The following is a 21185-nucleotide window of genomic DNA, read 5'->3' as shown; positions in this document are numbered from 1 at the left end:
CACACACACACACACACACACACACACACACACACACACACACACACACACACACACACACACACACACACACACACACACACACACACACACACACACACACACACACACACGTACACACACACACACACGTATACGCACACACACGTACACACACTCACACACACACACACACACACACACACACACACACACACACACACACACACACACACACACACACACACACACACACACCACACACACACCCCACCTCCTTTGCACTACCCACCTGACTCATCCAGTTTTTGTGTCCAAGGTGACAGACAGACAGACAGCCCACAGCCCTGGCTCAGAGATAAAAGACCCGTCCAGCCGCAGACCAGGCACCTTTACCCAGAACTTACTCTTGGACCTGAAGGACACCATGAATCTGCTCTCCCAGACACTGTGTCTGTGCCTGGTGCTGGCTCTCAGCCATGCCCACCACCATGCTGGACATCAAGGGGGAGGTGAGTGTCAGGAGAGGGTATGAAGGGCCCTGTGTTTTTCACTATCATGTGACATAAGATTTCATTCTGTATTTTAAACCTTATCCAGAAATTAGAATTACACCAAAAATGAAAGTGATTGTCTGAGGATGGTGCTGGACCATGTGACATGAAAAGAAAACTGAAAAAAAAGCTTTAAAGAAAGTACCAGGCATGTCACATGATGTTGTAAAACCAGTGTCCTTAGATTACTAAGTGTCCTTAGACAGGGACCTAACCAGTGTCCTTAGATTACTAAGTGTCCTTAGACAGAGACCTAACCAGTGTTCTTAGATTACTAAGTGTCCTTAGACAGAGATCTAACCAGTGTCCTTAGATTACTAAGTGTCCTTGGACAGAGATCTAACCAGTGTCCTTAGATTACTAAGTGTCCTTAGACAGAGACCTAACCAGTGTCCTTAGATTACTAAGTGTCCTTAGACAGAGATCTAACCAGTGTCCTTAGATTACTAAGTGTCCTTAGACAGAGATCTAACCAGTGTCCTTAGATTACTAAGTGTCCTTAGACAGAGACCTAACCAGTGTCCTTAGATTACTAAGTGTCCTTAGACAGAGACCTAACCAGTGTCCTTAGATTACTAAGTGTCCTTAGACAGAGACCTAACCAGTGTCCTTAGATTACTAAGTGTCCTTAGACAGAGATCTAACCAGTGTCCTTAGATTACTAAGTGTCCTTAGACAGAGATCTAACCAGTGTCCTTAGATTACTAAGTGTCCTTAGACAGAGATCTAACCAGTGTCCTTAGATTACTAAGTGTCCTTAGACAGAGATCTAACCAGTGTCCTTAGATTACTAAGTGTCCTTAGACAGAGATCTAACCAGTGTCCTTAGATTACTAAGTGTCCTTAGACAGAGACCTAACCAGTGTCCTTAGATTACTAAGTGTCCTTAGACAGAGATCTAACCAGTGTCCTTAGATTACTAAGTGTCCTTAGACAGAGATCTAACCAGTGTCCTTAGATTACTAAGTGTCCTTGGACAGAGATCTAACCAGTGTCCTTAGATTACTAAGTGTCCTTAGACAGGTACCTAACCAGTGCCCATAGTCCCCAGAAGACAACTTAAACCAGTTGACTTTTAGTTTGACACTACTCATGATGAAATTGCTGAACAATATGATGTTGTTGCCATCTGATGCACGTTCAGATGTCATAACTTAGCACCTGGCAGAGCTCTCTCTATCCTAGGCCGTGCCTTGATTGTACTACTGTTGATGAAAAAAAAAAAACAACAACATCTGGGTCAGATGGTTTAGACCCTTTCTTCTTTAAGATTGCTGCCCCTATCATCGCCATTGCCTATCTGTTTCTCCTCTCTGGGGAGGTTCCCATTGCTTGGAAGGCAGCCACGGTTCCTCCTTGTATTTAAAGGGGGAGATCAAGCTGATCCTAACTGTTATAGGCCTATTTCTATTTTGCCCTGTTTATCAAAAGTGTTGGAAAAACTTGTCAATAATCAACTGACTGGCTTTCTTGACGCTACCAGTCTTCTGTCTGGTATGTAATCTGGTTTCCCGTCAGGTTATGGACGTGTCACTGCAACCTTAATTAAAGGCCCTAAATTATGTCACCTTCTAAGCTATGTTGTGTTCATATATTTATTGACTTGTCCAAAGCTTTTGACACGGTAGACCATTCCATTCTTAGGGAGTATTGGTTTCTCTGTGGGGCCTTTGGCCTGGTTTGCTAACTATGCTGATGCGGTATCATTATAAACACTACTATATAAACACCTGTTATTGTGACGAGATATCGTTATAAACACGACCATATAAACACCTGCTATGCTCAATGAGTGAGACCGGAAGTGATGTGATTTAAAGAGTTACTAGACGAATGAAATGACAATCCATTCAGACCAGCCTTTCTGATTGAACTTTAGTAACTACATTTAGTAACAGCAGAGATTGTAGAGGAAGGGATGCAAAAAGGGAACAAATGTTTCACCGTTTCGGTCTACTCAAAGGGTGTTTGCCAAGTGCCCCTCCCCTCACCCTCCATCGCCCCCCTGTTCCCCCCTGCCTAGTGACCAGGCAGATTAATTGCCAAAGGCACTTTGAGAACTAGCACATACCTCAAACAAAATTGTATTTTTCCTAGCTAATTTACTTATTGGAAAAAACTTCCATTTGGGTTTGTCTTAATAAAATCACCCTAAATCTACTCCGGTGACTGTGTGTGGGATGAAACAGTAATATTTGATTTAATCCTATGGCTTTCTCAGAAGACGTGGGACATGAGGGACACGACCATGGAGATCACACGGGTGTTTTGCTCGACCGCTGCCAGGGGATTGAGATGGATGCTGTTGCTGTGACTGAGGAAGGAATCCCTTACTTCTTCAAGGGTGAGTCATGGACAGAGATGACTCCTCGTCCTGCTAGAACCAACTGTCACTCATTTAGCCGTTGGTCACGAGCAGAGTGTGTGAGCGGAGTTGGAGAAGCTGAGCATTGAGCAACAGAGTATGTGAGGGGAGCTGGAGAAGCTAAGCATTGAGCAACAGAGTATGTGAGGGGAGCTGGAGAAGCTGAGCATTGAGCAACAGAGTATGTGAGGGGAGCTGGAGAAGCTGAGCATTGAGCAACAGAGTATGTGAGCGGAGTTGGAGAAGCTGAGCTTTGAGCGAGATTCACAAACCTCTGCCTTCTCGGACCCTCTGGTTTCGCTCCACTAACTTCAGGAGCTCAGGGCATCCCCGTCCCAGCATGCATCTGTAGTCTACTTGTATGCTGCTCATAGCTCCCTTGCTTTAGCTACTGTCATACGAATTCTCTCAATATTTTCATAAAGAAACTCATACAAACACACAGGTGCTAAATCAAGGTGAATTACACTTCGATCACACCGACAGTGTATTTTTTAGCATTTTGGTACACCAGAATTACGTTAATTTCCAATGAAACCTTGCAGCATTGCATTGCAGAGGCAGTTGCAGCGTGTTCGGTGGGTGTGGTGCATACGTGGCGGCAGGGTAGCCTAGTGGTTAGAGCATTGGACTAGTAACCCGGAAGGTTGCAAGTTCAAACCCCCGAGCTGACAAGGTACAAATCTGTCATTCTGTCCCTGAACAAGGCAGTTAATCTACTGTTCCTAGGACATCATTGAAAATAAGAACTTGTTCTTAACTGACTTGCCTAGTTAAATAAATGTAAAATTAAATAAAACACATTGGATTTATGAAACGTATGTGTGTGACGGCTTGACAGAAATGGTAGCAGGAGGTGAACGTTGAACTATTTTTTTGCACACATATCCAGGTGATGCTGCGTCCTATTTTGCGCAATGACACGGTCGGTGTGTTCGAAGCCTTACAAAGACGAGGGAGTGTGGTGATCTAGATGTTAACTGTTATGTGTAAGGTTTGACTGCCACCTGCTGGTACGGTGCTAAACTGTTAGGTTACCGACCTGACGTCATTGTTTTACGCGCGGGATATGACAGTTGTTACACGCTGGCTACATGAAAGGTCCACACTTAAAGAATCATTGACGAAGCTGAAATCACACTTATATCAAAAGTATAGTGATGTACATACTATACGTACGTGCATATGCTAAAATAAAAGAATGAGGTGAGTAGGTAAGTGTGTCATTGTAGCAAAGTATTTATAAAACAAAAAATCTGATCTTTTAATCGTTTCGTTCTTTTGTGATCTAGTATCTATACAAAAGGCCGTACGTGATTTTGACACAAAATTCCCACGTTCATGGAGCTTTCCGTTTTGATTGGATTATTTTGGCTAAAAACGTTTAAGACTACCTATAGAAACATAAAAAAAACAACCTTTGTATCTCTGCCTAGCCTGGCAAGACTGGCCAACATGATGTTTATCATCCCCAGTGGCTCTGTAAGTGTGGAGAGGAGATTCCCCACTGGCCGCCTGCTCTCCAGGTAACATCACATGAGCCTGAAACCCCAGACTGGCCAGACTCCTGTTTATAAAAATGAATTCAAAAGGCACTAATAAGTCATTTTTCATTTAATTTGTATTTCATTCTAAGTAAGTCAGAGCCTATATGCACAATTTATAGACTATAATGATTTAATACAACAAAATGTTGTTTAAATGCTGAGAGCTTTTTGTCCCTACCAGTCTATTGTGTCCCTACCAGTCTATTGTGTCCCTACCAGTCTATTGTGTCCCTACCAGTCTATTGTGTCCCTACCAGTCTATTGTGGAACACCTACCAGTCTATTGTGTCCCTACCAGTCTATTGTGGAACACCTACCAGTCTATTGTGTCCCTACCAGTCTATTGTGGAACACCTACCAGTCTATTGTGTCACACCTACCAGTCTATTGTGTCCCTACCAGTCTATTGTGTCCCTACCAGCCTATTGTGTCCCTACCAGTCTATTGTGTCCCTACCAGTCTGTTGTGTCCCTACCAGTCTATTGTGGAACACCTACCAGTCTATTGTGTCACACCTACCAGTCTATTGTGGAACACCTACCAGTCTATTGTGTCACACCTACCAGTCTATTGTGTCACACCTACCAGTCTATTGTGTCCCTACCAGTCTATTGTGTCCCTACCAGTCTATTGTGTCCCTACCAGTCTATTGTGTCCCTACCAGTCTATTGTGGAACACCTACCAGTCTATTGTGGAACAGCTACCAGTCTATTGTGTCACACCTACCAGTCTATTGTGTCCCTACCAGTCTATTGTGTCCCTACCAGTCTATTGTGGAACACCTACCAGTCTATTGTGGCACACCTACCAGTCTATTGTGGAACAGCTACCAGTCTATTGTGTCACACCTACCAGTCTATTGTGTCCCTACCAGTCTATTGTGTCCCTACCAGTCTATTGTGGAACACCTACCAGTCTATTGTGTCACACCTACCAGTCTATTGTGTCGACACTCGCAAATGCTTCACAATGTATTTCTTTGTAGGCTATAGCCTTGAAATAATTTAAATAACATAGCCTAAAATAATTAATTCCTTCTTGGACTCCCTGTCTGGCTCCTGGCCTATTGAGAGTGTTTATATGCTGTTCAATATGACATGTCACCTATTTGAAATTATTTTGGCTTCTTACAATCACCTTTTCCTGTTAATTCATAATACTTTTCATTAAAATCCATATGGTTTGTTTCAATACTTTAAAAAAACAAATTGGTTTAGAGCAGGTAGTCACAAAAATAGACGTGTGTTGGTTAAATAGTGATTATTAATGAATGGATGAATTTGGAGCAGTGTGTTGTTGTTGTTGTTGGACATGGAGACCTGGATTCAAGCAACCTCTCCATGATTGATGAGCAGAATTTCCAACCGCTCAACTCTGCTCACATACTCAGGTCACAAGTCATGTGCTTTCTGTCATCGGACAGGTGCTCTGCTGAAAATCTATTTTATCAAATCCAATCAAATCAAATTGTATTTGTCACATACACATGGTTAGCAGATGTTAATGCGAGTGTAGCGAAATGCTTGTGCTTCTAGTTCCGACAATGCAGTAATAACGAACAAGTAATCTAACTAACAATTCCAAAACTACTGTCTTATACACAGTGTAAGGGGATAAAGAATATGTACATAAGGATATATGAATGAGTGATGGCACAGAGCAGCATAGGCAAGATACAGTAGCTGATATTGAGTACAGTATATACATATGAGATGAGTATGTAAACAAAGTGGCATAGTTAAAGTGGCTAGTGATACATGTATTACATAAGGATGCAGTCGATGATATAGAGTACAGTATATATGTATGCATATGAGATGAATAATGTAGGGTAAGTAACATTATATAAGGTAGCATTGTTTATATATTTACATCATTTCCCATCAATTCCCATTATTAAAGTGGCTGGAGTTGAGTCAGTGTCATTGTCAGTGTGTTGGCAGCAGCCACTCAATGTTAGTGGTGGCTGTTTAACAGTCTGATGGCCTTGAGATAGAAGCTGTTTTTCAGTCTCTCGGTCCCAGCTTTGATGCACCTGTACTGACCTCGCCTTCTGGATGATAGCGGGGTGAACAGGCAGTGGCTCGGGTGGTTGATGTCCTTGATGATCTTTATGGCCTTCCTGTAACATCGGGTGGTGTAGGTGTCCTGGAGGGCAGGTAGTTTGCTCCCGGTGATGCGTTGTGCAGACCTCACTACCCTCTGGAGAGCCTTATGGTTGAGGGCGGAGCAGTTGCCGTACCAGGCGGTGATACAGCCCGCCAGGATGCTCTCGATTGTGCATCTGTAGAAGTTTATGAGTGCTTTTGGTGACAAGCCGAATTTCTTCAGCCTCCTGAGGTTGAAGAGGCGCTGCTGCGCCTTCTTCACGATGCTGTGTGAGTGGACCAATTCAGTTTGTCTGTGATGTGTATGCCGAGGAACTTAAAACTTGCTACCCTCTCCACTACTGTTCCATCGATGTGGATAGGGGGGTGTTCCCTCTGCTGTTTCCTGAAGTCCACAATCATCTCCTTAGTTTTGTTGACGTTGAGTGTGAGGTTATTTTCCTGACACCACACTCCGAGGGTCCTCACCTCCTCCCTGTAGGCCGTCTCGTCGTTGTTGGTAATCAAGCCTACCACTGTTGTGTTGTCCGCAAACTTGATGATTGAGTTGGAGGCGTGCGTGGCCACGCAGTCGTGGGTGAACAGGGAGTACAGGAGAGGGCTCAGAACGCACCCTTGTGGGGCCCCAGTGTTGAGGATCAGCGGGGAGGAGATGTTGTTGCCTACCCTCACCACCTGGGGGGTGGCCCGTCAGGAAGTCCAGTACCCAGTTGCACAGGGCGGGGTCGAGACCCAGGGTCTCGAGCTTGATGACGAGCTTGGAGGGTACTATGGTGTTGAATGCCGAGCTGTAGTCGATGAACAGCATTCTCACATAGGTATTCCTCTTGTCCAGATGGGTTAGGGCAGTGTGCAGTGTGGTTGAGATTGCATCGTCTGTGGACCTATTTGGGCGGTAAGCAAATTGGAGTGGGTCTAGGGTGTCAGGTAGGGTGGAGGTGATATGGTCCTTGACTAGTCTCTCAAAGCACTTCATGATGACGGATGTGAGTGCTACGGGGCGGTAGTCGTTTAGCTCAGTTACCTTAGCTTTCTTGGGAACAGGAACAATGGTGGCCCTCTTGAAGCATGTGGGAACAGCAGACTGGTATAGGGATTGATTGAATATGTCCGTAAACACACCGGCCAGCTGGTCTGCGCATGCTCTGAGGGCGCGGCTGGGGATGCTGTCTGGGCCTGCAGCCTTGCGAGGGTTAACACGTTTAAATGTCTTACTCACCTCGGCTGCAGTGAAGGAGAGACCGCATGTTTTCATTGCAGGCCGTGTCAGTGGCACTGTATTGTCCTCAAAGCGGGCAAAAAGTTATTTAGTCTGCCTGGGAGCAAGACATCCTGGTCCGTGACTGGGCTGGATTTCTTCCTGTAGTCCGTGATTGACTGTAGACCCTGCCACATGCCTCTTGTGTCTGAGCCGTTGAATTGAGATTCTACTTTGTCTCTGTACTGACGCTTAGCTTGTTTGATAGCCTTGCGGAGGGAATAGCTGCACTGTTTGTATTCGGTCATGTTACCAGACACCTTGCCCTGATTAAAAGCAGTGGTTCGCGCTTTCAGTTTCACACGAATGCTGCCATCAATCCACGGTTTCTGGTTAGGGAATGTTTTAATCGTTGCTATGGGAACGACATCTTCAACGCACGTTCTAATGAACTCGCACACCGAATCAGCATATTCGTCAATATTGTTATCTGACGCAATACGAAACATGTCCCAGTCCACGTGATGGAAGCAGTCTTGGAGTGTGGAGTCAGCTTGGTCGGACCAGCGTTGGACAGACGTCAGCGTGGGAGCCTCTTGTTTTAGTTTCTGTCTGTAGGCAGGGATCAACAAAATGGAGTCGTGGTCAGCTTTTCCGAAAGGGGGCAGGGCAGGGCCTTATATGCGTCGCGGAAGTTAGAGTAACAATGATCCAAGGTCTTTCCACCCCTGGTTGCGCAATCGATATGCTGATAAAATTTAGGGAGTCTTGTTTTCAGATTAGCCTTGTTAAAATCCCCAGCTACAATGAATGCAGCCTCCGGATAAATCGTTTCCAGTTTGCAGAGAGTTAAATAAAGTTCTTTCAGAGCCATCGATGTGTCTGCTTGGGGGGATATATACGGCTGTGATTATAATCGAAGAGAATTCTCTTGGTAGATAATGCGGTCTACATTTGATTGTGAGGAATTCTAAATCAGGTGAACAGAAGGATTTGAGTTCCTGTATGTTTCTTTCATCACACCATGTCACGTTAGTCATAAGGCATACGCCCCCGCCCCTCTTCTTACCAGAAAGATGTTTGTTTCTGTCGGCGCGATGCGTGGAGAAACCCGCTGGCTGCACCGCATCGGATAGCGTCTCTCCAGTGAGCCATGTTTCCGTGAAGCAAAGAACGTTACAGTCTCTGATGTCCCTCTGGAATGCTACCCTTGCTCGGATTTCATCAACCTTGTTGTCAAGAGACTGGACATTGGCAAGAAGAATGCTAGGGAGTGGTGCACGGTGTGCCCGTCTCCGGAGTCTGACCAGAAGACCGCCTCGTTTCCCTCTCTTTTTCGGAGTCGTTTTTTTGGGTCGCTGCATGGAATCCACTCCGTTGTCCTGTTTGTAAGGCAGAACACAGGATCCGCGTCGCGAAAAACATATTCTTGGTCGTACTGATGGTGAGTTGACGCTGATCTTATATTCAGTAGTTCTTCTCGACTGTATGTAATGAAACCTAAGATGACCTGGGGTACTAATGTAAGAAATAACACGTAAAAAAACAAAAAACTGCATAGTTTCCTAAGAACGCGAAGCGAGGCGGCCATCTCTGTCGGCGCCGGAAGTTTATAAAGCCCTTTTTCAGTTGTCACAAAGTGCTTTACAGATAACCAGCCTAAAAACCCCAGAGAGAAAGTAATGCAGAATCATAGCGGCTAGGATAAACTCCCCTAGAAGGCAGGAACATAGGAAGAAACCTACAGAGGAACCAGACTCCAAGGGGTGTCCAATCCACATTGTCTAGCTATTAATGCATACTGAATCAGTTTTGTAAGCAAGTTGAGGAAACTAGGGTTGGCTCTGTGGAATGTCCTTTTCTCTGTTGCCATGGTGGCTGACCAAATGTGTTCTCTGCCAGGTGGCCATGTGTTCAAGGGTTTCCATGGTAAAGCCGAGCTCTCCAACCAATCATTCGCTGAGCTGGATGACCACCACCATCTGGGGCACGTGGACGCTGCCTTCCTCATGCACTTTCCAGACAAACCCACTGAGCATGACCACATCTTCTTCATGCTGGTACAGTCCATACCTTAGAAACACTTGGTACAGTCCATATATACTGCATACCTTAGAAACACTTGGTACAGTCCATATATACTGCATACCTTAGAAACACTTGGTACAGTCCATACCTTAACAACACCTGGTACAGTCCATACCTTAACAACACCTGGTACAGTCCATACCTTAACAACACCTGGTACAGTCCATACCTTAACAACACCTGGTACAGTCCATACCTTAACAACACCTGGTACAGTCCATCCCTTAAAAACACCTGGTACAGTCCATATATACTGCATCCCTTAGAAACACTTGGTACAGTCCATATATACTGCATCCCTTAGAAACACTTGTTCCAGTCCATATATACTGCATCCCTTAGAAACACTTGGTACAGTCCATATATACTGCATACCTTAGAAACACTTGGTACAGTCCATATATACTGCATACCTTAACAACACTTGGTACAGTCCATATATACTGCATACCTTAACAACACTTGGTACAGTCCATATATACTGCATACCTTAACAACACTTGGTACAGTCCATATATACTGCATACCTTAACAACACTTGGTACAGTCCATATATACTGCATACCTTAACAACACCTGGTACAGTCCATATATACTGCATACCTTAACAACACCTGGTACAGTCCATATATACTGCATACCTTAACAACACCTGGTACAGTCCATATATACTGCATCCCTCCTACAATAACTCATACATGTTCTAATGTTGTTCTAAAGAACTCATACATGTTCTAATGTTGTTCTGAAGAACTCATACATGTTCTAATGTTGTTCTAAAGAACTCATACATGTTCTAATGTTGTTCTAAAGAACTCATACATGTTCTAATGTTGTTCTAAAGAACACATACATGTTCTAATGTTGTTCTAAAGAACTCATACATGTTCTAATGTTGTTCTAAAGAACTCATACATGTTCATGAAAGTTATAATGAACATTTCAAATTCCCCTCCAACAAGGACTCATAAAAGTTACATTGTCGCTCTGAGTAGAGGACGACTTTCTCTGAGTAGAGGATGAGTAGAGGATGAGTTTCTCTGAGTAGATGATATGTTTCTCTGAGAAGAGGATGCGTTAGTCTGAGTAGAGGATGGCTAGAGGATGAGTTGCTCTGAGTAGAGGATATGTTTATCTGAGTAGAGGATGAGTACAGGATGAGTTTCTCTGAGTAGAGGATGAGTTTCTCTGAGTAGAGGATGAGTAAGGGATGAGTAGAGGATGAGTACAGGATGAGTTGCTCTGAGTAGAGGATGAGTAGAGGGTGAGTTGTTCTGAGTAGAGGATGAGTAGAGGGTGAGTTGTTCTGAGTAGAGGATGAGTTTCTCTGAGTAGAGGATGAGTTTCTCTGAGTAGAGGATGAGTTTGTCTGAGTAGAGGATATGTTTCTCTGAGTAGCAGATGAGTAGAGGATGAGTTGCTCTGAGTAGAGGATTAGATTATCTGAGTAGAGGATGAGTAGAGGATGAGTTGCTCTGAGTAGAGGGTATGTTTCTTTGAGTAGCGGATGAGTAGAGGATGAGTTGCTCTGACTAGATACATATTTCATATTATTCATATTTTTCACTAAAGAAGCCAGGGCCTAAACCCACTTATTATTTATTAGCTCACTAACTGAGGTGGCTGACCGCTGACCTCTGACCTCTGTCCTGTGTTGCTCTGGTGCAGGACACCAAAGTCTTCAGCTTCTACAAACACCAACTGGAGACGGGCTTCCCCAAGGACATCTCTGAGGTGTTCCCTGGTATCCCTGACCACCTGGACGCTGCTGTGGTGTGTCCAGCTCCCGACTGTGAGGAAGACACCGTCATCTTCTTCAAGGGTGAGTCGATATCTCGATATTGTGTGAAACTCTAAAAAAAAAAAAATATGGAAAATTACAAGGTATTATAAAGGCCCTGAAAAAAGATCGCCACCCTGTGGTGGTTGCCGATAGAGATGTCGGTTTAGAGTACAGGGTGATCCCTATGTGTTACTGTATGCTACTATATCTATCACTACTGCCTGCTAGCCCATTGCTATACCATTGCTGCTTTGTATATATCACATTGCTAGTACTAGTGTATAGCCAACACTGCTGATACTCTGTGGTAATATACAGTATATTATCTGTTTCTTCTGTTCCAATACACTACCTCTATACACTATCACGTTCACTTCTACCTAGTTCACGTCCTGTTTGCTGCGTGTGCCTGTCATGAGTGTGGCAATAAACATGTGTTCTGGACACTACTGGTCTCCTACTGGTCTTTTCCAGTAGGCCCAGATCTGGTCCAGGCTTGTGGATCCAGGATCTGGCACTGAATCTGGTGGTGTCAAGTCCACGCCTGAGCAGATCTGCAAGTACAAGACCAGCATCGGAGTTGAGTCCGGTGATGGCTGGTCCAAGAGCGACACTAGCTGGAGTGTCGTTTGAGGTGCTGGCTTGGGCAACGATGGCTGCAGGTCTGGCTGGCAGTCTGTAGATAGAGGTGAAGCAGGCTGGAGCGCTGGCGATGTCTCGACTTGCTCTGTTGGTCGCACGGCAGTCTGTAACACTGGCTACAGTTTATCTGGCTCAGCAGCTGCTCTTGGTAAAATTGTCCATATCATTTATTCCCAGGTGATGAAATCTACCACTACAATGTGAAGACGAAGAAGGTTGAGGAGAAAAAGTTTGAGGGAATGCCCAACTGCACCAGTGCATTCCGCTTCATGGAGCATTACTACTGTTTCCATGGACACCAGTTCTCCAAGTTCGACCCTAAGACAGGGGAGGTGCACGGGAGGTACCCCAAGGAGGCCCGCGATTACTTCATGAAGTGCTCCAAGTTCGGTGAGAGACAAAAGACAACAGCAAGATTTTGTGTTTGAGAGAGAGAGATTAAGAGAGAGAGAGAGAGAGAGGGGGGAAAGAACGAGAGAGAGAGAGAGAGAAAGGGCGAGAGAGAGAGAGAGAGAGGGGAGAGAGAGGGGAGAGAGGGAGAGAGAGAAAGAGGGCGAGAGGGAGAGAGAGAAGGGGGAAGAGAGAGGGAGAGAGAGGTGGAGAGGGAGAGAGAGTGAGAGAGAGGGAGAGAGAGGGAGAGAGAGAGATTAAGAGAGAGAGAGAGAGAGAGAGGGGGAAGGAGCGAGAGAGAGAGAGAAAGAGGGCGAGAGGGAGAGAGAGAAGGGGGAAGAGAGAGGGAGAGAGAGGTGGAGAGGGAGAGAGAGCGAGAGAGAGGGAGAGAGAGAGATTAAGAGAGAGAGAAGGGGTGAAAGAGAGGGGGCAGAGAGAGCGAGAGAGAGAGAAGGTGGGAGAGAGAGCGACAGAGAGGAAGAGAGAGGGAGAGAGAGAGGCGGGAGAGAGAGGTTGAGAGAGAGGGAGAGAGAGAGAGGGGGGTGGAGAGAGAGAGGGAGAGAGAGGGAGAGAGAGGGGGGAAGAGAGAGAGAGAGAGGGGGAGAGCGAGTGCGAGAGGGGGAGAGTGTGAGCGATAACGAGAGAGAGAGAGAGAGATTGTAGTCTCCTCATCACACCAAACCTGAGGGAATAATATCTAACACAAACAGCTCACGCTCCAGTGTTGTGTCTCTGCTGCAGGAGACACCACAGACCACATTGAGAGAGAGCGTTGCAGCCGTGTGCACCTGGACGCCATCACCTCTGACGACGCCGGAAACATCTACGCCTTCAGAGGTCAGACCACTGTTACTTACTGTAGCGGGATGTCTTCACCACATAAAACAGTCAAATTACTGCAATATTACCACATAAAACAGTCAAATTACTGCATTATTACAACATATTAAAGTCAAATTACTGCATTATTACAACATATTACAGTGACATCACCGCACTATAAACCAATCATCACACTTTTACTGATAAAATGGTCCAATCAAACAGATTTCTATACAAAATGGGATTGAAGCAACTAGCAACTAAGGGATTGATACGACATCCTGAAGGGATCGATACGACATCCTGAAGGGATCGCTACGACATCCTGAAGGGATCGATACGACATCCTGAAGGGATCGATACGACATCCTGAAGGGATCGATACGACATCCTGAAGGGATCGCTATGACATCCTGAAGGGATCGCTACGACATCCTGAAGGGATCGATACGACATCCTGAAGGGATCGCTACGACATCCTGAAGGGTCGACATCCTGAAGGGACGACATCCTGAAGGGATCGATACGACATCCTGAAGGGACGACATCCTGAAGGGATCACCACGACATCCTGAAGGGATCGCTACGACTTCCTGAAGGGATCGCTACGACATCCTGAAGGGATCGATACGACATCCTGAAGGGATCGATACGACATCCTGAAGGGATCGACACGACATCCTGAAGGGATCGATACTGACATCCTGAAGGGATCGCAACGACATCCTGAAGGGATCGTGACATCCTAAAGGGATCGACTACGACATCCTGAAGGGATCGATACGACATCCTGAAGGGACTGACATCCTGAAGGGATCGTACGACATCCTGAAGGGATCGCTACGACATCCTGAAGGGATCGATACGACATCCTGAAGGGATCGATACGACATCCTGAAGGGATCGAACGACATCCTGAAGGGATCGATACGTCATCCTGAAGGGATCGATACGACATCCTGAAGGGATCGCTACGACATCCTGAAGGGATCGATACGACATCCTGAAGGGATCGATACGACATCCTGAAGGGATCGATACGACATCCTGAAGGGATCGCTACGACATCCTGAAGGGATCGATACGACATCCTGAAGGGATCGCTACGACATCCTGAGGATCGCTACGACATCCTGAAGGGATCGATACGACATCCTGAAGGGATCGATACGACATCCTGAAGGGATCGATACGACATCCTGAAGGGATCGCTACGACATCCTGAAGGGATCGATACGACATCCTGAAGGGATCGCTACGACATCCTGAAGGGATCGATACGACATCCTGAAGGGATCGATACGACATCCTGAAGGGATCGATACGACATCCTGAAGGGATCGATACGACATCCTGAAGGGATCGATACGACATCCTGAAGGGATCGATACGACATCCTGAAGGGATCGATACGACATCCTGAAGGGATCGATACGACATCCTGAAGGGATCGATACGACATCCTGAAGGGATCGATACGACATCCTGAAGGGATCGCTACGACATCCTGAAGGGATCGATACGACATCCTGAAGGGATCGATACGACATCCTGAAGGGATCGATACGTTATCCTGAAGGGATCGATACGACATCCTGAAGGGATCGATACGACATCCTGAAGGGATCGATACGTCATCCTGAAGGGATCGATACGACATCCTGAAGGGATCGCTACGACATCCTGAAGGATCGATACGACATCCTGAAGGGATCGATACGACATCCTGAAGGGATCGATACGACATCCTGAAGGGATCGATACGACATCCTGAAGGGATCGATACGACATCCTGAAGGGATCGCTACGACATCCTGAAGGGATCGATACGACATCCTGAAGGGATCGATACGACATCCTGAAGGGATCGCTACGACATCCTGAAGGGATCGATACGACATCCTGAAGGGATCGATACGACATCCTGAAGGGATCGATACGACATCCTGAAGGGATCGATACGACATCCTGAAGGGATCGCTACGACATCCTGAAGGGATCGATACGACATCCTGAAGGGATCGATACGACATCCTGAAGGGATCGATACGTTATCCTGAAGGGATCGATACGACATCCTGAAGGGATCGATACGACATCCTGAAGGGATCGATACGTCATCCTGAAGGGATCGATACGACATCCTGAAGGGATCGCTACGACATCCTGAAGGGATCGATACGACATCCTGAAGGGATCGATACGACATCCTGAAGGGATCGATACGACATCCTGAAGGGATCGCTACGACATCCTGAAGGGATCGATACGACATCCTGAAGGGATCGATACGACATCCTGAAGGGATCGATACGACATCCTGAAGGGATCGATACGACATCCTGAAGGGATCGCTACGACATCCTGAAGGGATCGATACGACATCCTGAAGGGATCGATACGACATCCTGAAGGGATCGATACGACATCCTGAAGGGATCGATACGACATCCTGAAGGGATCGATACGACATCCTGAAGGGATCGATACGACATCCTGAAGGGATCGCTACGACATGCTGAAGGGATCGATACGACATCCTGAAGGGATCGATACGACATCCTGAAGGGATCGATACGACATCCTGAAGGGATCGCTATGACATCCTGAAGGGATCGATACGACATCCTGAAGGGATCGATACGACATCCTGAAGGGATCGATACGGCATCCTGAAGGGATCGCTACGACATCCTGAAGGGATCGCTACGACATCCTGAAGGGATCGATACGACATCCTGAAGGGATCGATACGACATCCTGAAGGGATCGATACGGCATCCTGAAGGGATCGATGCGACATCCTGAAGGGATCGATACGACATCCTGAAGGGATCGCTACGACATCCTGAAGGGATCGCTACGACATCCTGAAGGGATCGATACGACATCCTGAAGGGATCGATACGACATCCTGAAGGGATCGAAACGGCATCCTGAAGGGATCGATGCGACATCCTGAAGGGATCGATACGACATCCTGAAGGGATCGCTACGACATCCTGAAGGGATCGATACGACATCCTGAAGGGATCGATAAGACATCCTGAAGGGATCGATACGACATCCTGAAGGGATCGCTACGACATCCTGAAGGGATCGATACGGCATCCTGAAGGGATCGATGCGACATCCTGAAGGGATCGATACGACATCCTGAAGGGATCGATACGACATCCTGAAGGGATCGATACGACATCCTGAAGGAATTGATTGTCTAAGTCTAATTCCGGTTGACATTATCTCATTACATCGAGCGTTTTGCTGTTGTGTTTTTAAATATTTTTTTAATTAATAATATGTTCCTCTTATTTCTCTCCTACTAACCTCTCCTCCCGACCCTTGACCTTTAGGCCACCACTTCCTGGAGCAAGATGCTGGCAACGACACGTGGGCAGCCGACACCATCGAGAGCGACTTCAAGGAGCTGCACAGCGAGGTGGATGCCACCTTCTCCTATGAAAACCACCTCTACATGGTCAAGGTAAGCTACTGTCGTTTGCTGCAGACACGCACGCACACACGCACACACACACACATTGGACAGAAGAAGGCAGACATAAAGAGATCAAGAAGAGATCAGGAAGAGGTCAGAAAGAGGTCAGGAGAAGGGAGCTGGACGGGTAACAAGACCCTGGATGAGCTCCCGCTCTAACCCCAGTGATTTATTGGCATACATTTTGACATTCAGCATCGCCAGGTTTTATGAATGAGAGGTAACTGGTTCAATCAAGACCCAGTTAAATAACAGATTTCCTGAATGAGAGGTAACTCCGGTTCAATCAAGACCCAGGTATATAACAGATTTCCTGAATGAGAGGTAACTCCGGTTCAATCAAGCCCCAGTTAAATAACAGATTTCCTGAATGAGAGGTAACTCCGGTTCAATCAAGACCCAGGTATATAACAGATTTCCTGAATGAGAGGTAACTCCGGTTCAATCAAGCGCCAGTTAAATAACAGATTTCCTGAATGAGAGGTAACTCCGGTTCAATCAATCCCCAGTTAAATAACAGATTTTCTGAATGAGAGGTAACTCCGGTTCAATCAAGCCCCATTTAAATAACAGATTTCCTGAATGAGAGGTAACTCCGGTTCAATCAAGCCCCAGTTAAATAACAGATTTCCTGAATGAGAGGTAACTCCGGTTCAATCAAGCCCCAGTTAAATAACAGATTTCCTGAATGAGAGGTAACTCCGGTTCAATCAAGCCCCAGTTAAATAACAGATTTTCTGAATGAGAGGTAACTCCGGTTCAATCAAGCCCCAGTTAAATAACAGATTTTCTGAATGAGAGGTAACTCCGGTTCAATCAAGCCCCAGTTAAATAACAGATTTCCTGAATGAGAGGTAACTCCGGTTCAATCAAGCCCCAGTTAAATAACAGATTTTCTGAATGAGAGGTAACTCCGGTTCAATCAAGCCCCAGTACATTAGTTGTGGGTTTGATGGTTAACTATAAAACCGTGTTCATGTCTGTATCTATGTAATGTATTGCACCATACATTTTAAAAATATATATATATATATATAATATAATATAATATATATATATGTACACATTTTAAAACTAGTCAAGAGAAAATACAATTCGGTCAATACATCATTTCCTTTAAGCTGTCAAATAAAATCAATAGATCAATCAAATTATAAACCAACACTTCTCTCATTATGTGCAGGATGACAAGGTGTACGTTTACAAAGTTGGGGAGCCCCACACCCACCTGGACGGGTACCCCAAAGCCTTGAAGGAGGTGCTGGGAGTGGAGGGCCCTATCGACGCTGCCTTCGTGTGTCAGGACCACCACATCGCTCACGTCATTAAAGGTAACCGTGTGACCGATAGTCACCTACATTATCAACTACATGGGCAAATCACTTCAGCCATGTTCAAACGCAACAAATCAACATGGACATACTCACGGTGCAATACCAATGAAGGCCAATAGATGGGGACATAGTCCCGCTGACAGGTACTCCCCGTGACGTGTGTCACTCAGAGATGGGCATAAATGAGAGATGGATGCATTGATTGAGCTTCTCCCTCCCCCCCATCCCAGGTCAGACAGTCTACGATGTTGACCTGAAGGCCTCCCCACCTGTTCCAGTTAAAGAAGGCTCCTTCAAACTCTTCAACAAGGTGGACGCTGCGATGTGCGGCCCAGAGGGCGTGAAATTGTTTAAGGGAAACCACTACTTCCACTTTCAGAGCGTCAAGGTCATGCTGATGGCCAAGGCTATTCCCGAGGAGCACAAGACAGCCCTGGAGCTGTTTGGCTGTGACCACTAGAGGCTGAGAAAGTAGAGAGAATCAAGTTATGTACAAAACAACAACAACAAAAACAGTAGCAGCAGAAGCAGCAGCAACAACAACCACAACACCAACAACAACAACAACAACAACAACAGCAGTAGCAGCAGCAGCAACAACAACAACTCTCTCTTACCTCCAACACACATTACCATTGTCTATTGTCCCTCTTATTGTGCTGCAGTTTTCCCCCTATGAGCCGGTATCATTTTGTTATGGTCCCGTCCCAAAAGGTTGGCATGGAAAGTTATCGAGGGCGTAGAATCTTTCTGATTAATGTTCTATGGTGTTGTTCGATAATAAACACCCAACAAAACTAATTTGACTGGTTTCTATTTCTGTTTATCTCTATTTTCAAATACGCTCGTTGAGATGGATTCATATGAAAGATTGTCGTAAAGATTCAAGATATTAGTAGAATTATATAGGTGTCAAATGATCCATCACTTTTTCTGTCAGATTTTTTTTTGGGGGGGGGTCTATTGACATGGGGAGTCTGTGTAAATTTTGCCCAAGGTCAGTTATTGTATGCGTTGTCATCACTGGGCCACATGGGGGTGCTGTAGCCTTGTGAAACCATTGATAGACGGACAATCAGCAATTAAGAATATACCGTAATTACGGCTATATGCTGTTCATTTTTTATTTGGTTTATGTCGAGGGGACCAGATATGAGAGCTAATACAAGCACGTTTCAAACATTACGGTAATTATCAAACTAGTTGAAAGATTTTCCAGGTGAAATCTAAATTCATGTGAAAGAAAATAAACGATTCACCGTCAGGTTACTAATAACATTTTACAGACGCAAAACATCTTGTTGTATTTTCATTGCATGATAGCTAGCTAAAATAATTTCATGTTTGGCATAGCTAGTTATCCCTGCACGACTGCTGAAACCTGCTAGCTAAAATAATTTCATGTTTGGCATAGCTAGTTATCCTTGCACGACTGCTGAAACCTGCTAGCTAAAATAATTTCATGTTTGGCATAGCTAGTTATCCCTGCACGACTGCTGAAACCTGCTAGCTAAAATAATTTCATGTTTGGCATGGCTAGTTATCCCTGCACGACTGCTGAAACCCGCTAGCTAAAATAATTTCATGTTTGGCATAGCTAGTTATCCCTGCACGACTGCTGAAACCTGCTAGCTAAAATAATTTCATGTTTGGCATAGCTAGTTATCCCTGCACGACTGCTGAAACCCGCCACATGAGCTGCCACATTTGTTGTTCACTTTCCGCTGTCTAGTGCATTTGTCTACAAGCAGTTGCCTGGAAACCTGATGTTGAATTGCATTGAATTCTATGTCGGGCAGAAATTAGTTTCGTGAAGTTTCCTTTCACGACCTCTACAAGCCAGAAGGCAGAGGTATAGATGTACACCCCTGATGTGTCCCAGATGTACGTATGTCATCACCCACGGGAAGAGAGCGCCAGTTGAGAACGAGTCCAGGAATGTCCTGTCAGAGTCTGGACGTAACGCTAGGGGCAACGTCTCTGATCTGGCCAAACTGACCATCGCTAGGGGCAACGTCAGAGATTTGGCCAAACTGACCATCGCTAGGGGCAACGTCACCGTTCTGGCCAAACTGACCATCTCTAGGGGCAACGTCACAGATCTGGCCAAACTGACCATTGCTTGGGGCAATGTCGCTGATCTGGCCAATTGACCATCGCTAGGGGCAACGTCTCTGATCTGGCCAAACTGACCATCGCTAGGGGCAACGTCTCTGATCTGGCCAAACTGACCGTCTACGTCTACAACCATGACACCATCATCTTCCCAGGGGGCTTTGGGAGGCAGACAACAGCCTGTAGCTGGGACAGCTGTTAAAAGGTAGCAATTTATTAAAGCTTTCTTCAATTCATTGTTTTGTAAATAAACAATGTCTAGCCTCACATCACAGTTAAAACTATCATTTTGATCTCATAGATGATCAGGCGCTGTGTCTGAAGCTCTGTCCACATTTCTCCAGCCCCGCCCCTCAGCGGAGCGTCCGCTTTCTTATTGTCTGAACTGAACATTTTCCCAATAAAATATTGTTCATGGTGTCTCACATACCGAAGGACTCAATCAACTATTATCTACTATTTGTCTCTCTGTCTCTCTCATACTGATCTACATGTCTCTCTGTCCCTCTCTGACTGATCTACATGTCTCTCTGTCTCTCTCAGACTGATCTGTATGTCTCTCTGTCTCTCTCAGACTGATCTGTATGTCTCTCTGTCTCTCTCATACTGATCTACATGTCTCTCTGTCCCTCTCATACTGATCTACATGTCTCTCTGTCTCTCTCATACTGATCTACATGTCTCTCTGTCTCTCTCATACTGATCTACATGTCTCTCTGTCTCTCTCATACTGATCTACATGTCTCTCTGTCTCTCTCATACT

At 45.5% G+C, this 21185-nt stretch overlaps 1 protein-coding gene across 3 annotated transcripts; it reads left to right on the top strand.

Moving 5' to 3' along the window:
* Positions 1-307: 307 nt before the first annotated feature.
* On the top strand, positions 308-19108 carry hpxa (hemopexin a). 3 transcript variants are annotated; one of them, XM_042320013.1, is made up of 10 exons: positions 310-491; positions 2755-2877; positions 9655-9812; positions 11509-11662; positions 12443-12655; positions 13397-13492; positions 16831-16961; positions 18157-18304; positions 18538-18803; positions 18860-19108. In XM_042320013.1, exons 1-9 carry the CDS (start codon positions 407-409, stop codon positions 18765-18767), a joined length of 1338 nt encoding a protein of 445 aa, XP_042175947.1. In that variant the 5' UTR covers positions 310-406; the 3' UTR covers positions 18768-18803; positions 18860-19108. The 3 variants fall into 3 exon arrangements, with proteins under 3 accessions (XP_042175948.1, XP_042175947.1, XP_042175946.1); XM_042320014.1 differs by having other exon boundaries at positions 308-491; positions 2758-2877; positions 18538-19108; XM_042320012.1 differs by having other exon boundaries at positions 18538-19108.
* Positions 19109-21185: the final 2077 nt, after the last annotated feature.

The sequence above is a fragment of the Oncorhynchus tshawytscha genome, linkage group LG03, assembly GCF_018296145.1.
Source record: "Oncorhynchus tshawytscha isolate Ot180627B linkage group LG03, Otsh_v2.0, whole genome shotgun sequence".
Lineage (NCBI taxonomy): Eukaryota > Metazoa > Chordata > Actinopteri > Salmoniformes > Salmonidae > Oncorhynchus > Oncorhynchus tshawytscha.
The sequence above is the reverse complement of the archived record's forward strand: the minus strand, read 5'-3'. Positions and strand labels throughout refer to the sequence as shown.

Bases quoted from the DNA above. Each gene is read 5' to 3' on its own strand.
- hpxa (XM_042320013.1), top strand. From the start codon at position 407: ATGAATCTGCTCTCCCAGACACTGTGTCTGTGCCTGGTGCTGGCTCTC. The intron at 492-2,754 runs GTGAGTGTCAGG...TGGCTTTCTCAG, and splicing joins TGCTGGACATCAAGGGGGAG to AAGACGTGGGACATGAGGGA. The intron at 18,305-18,537 runs GTAACCGTGTGA...CCCCCATCCCAG, and splicing joins CATCGCTCACGTCATTAAAG to GTCAGACAGTCTACGATGTT.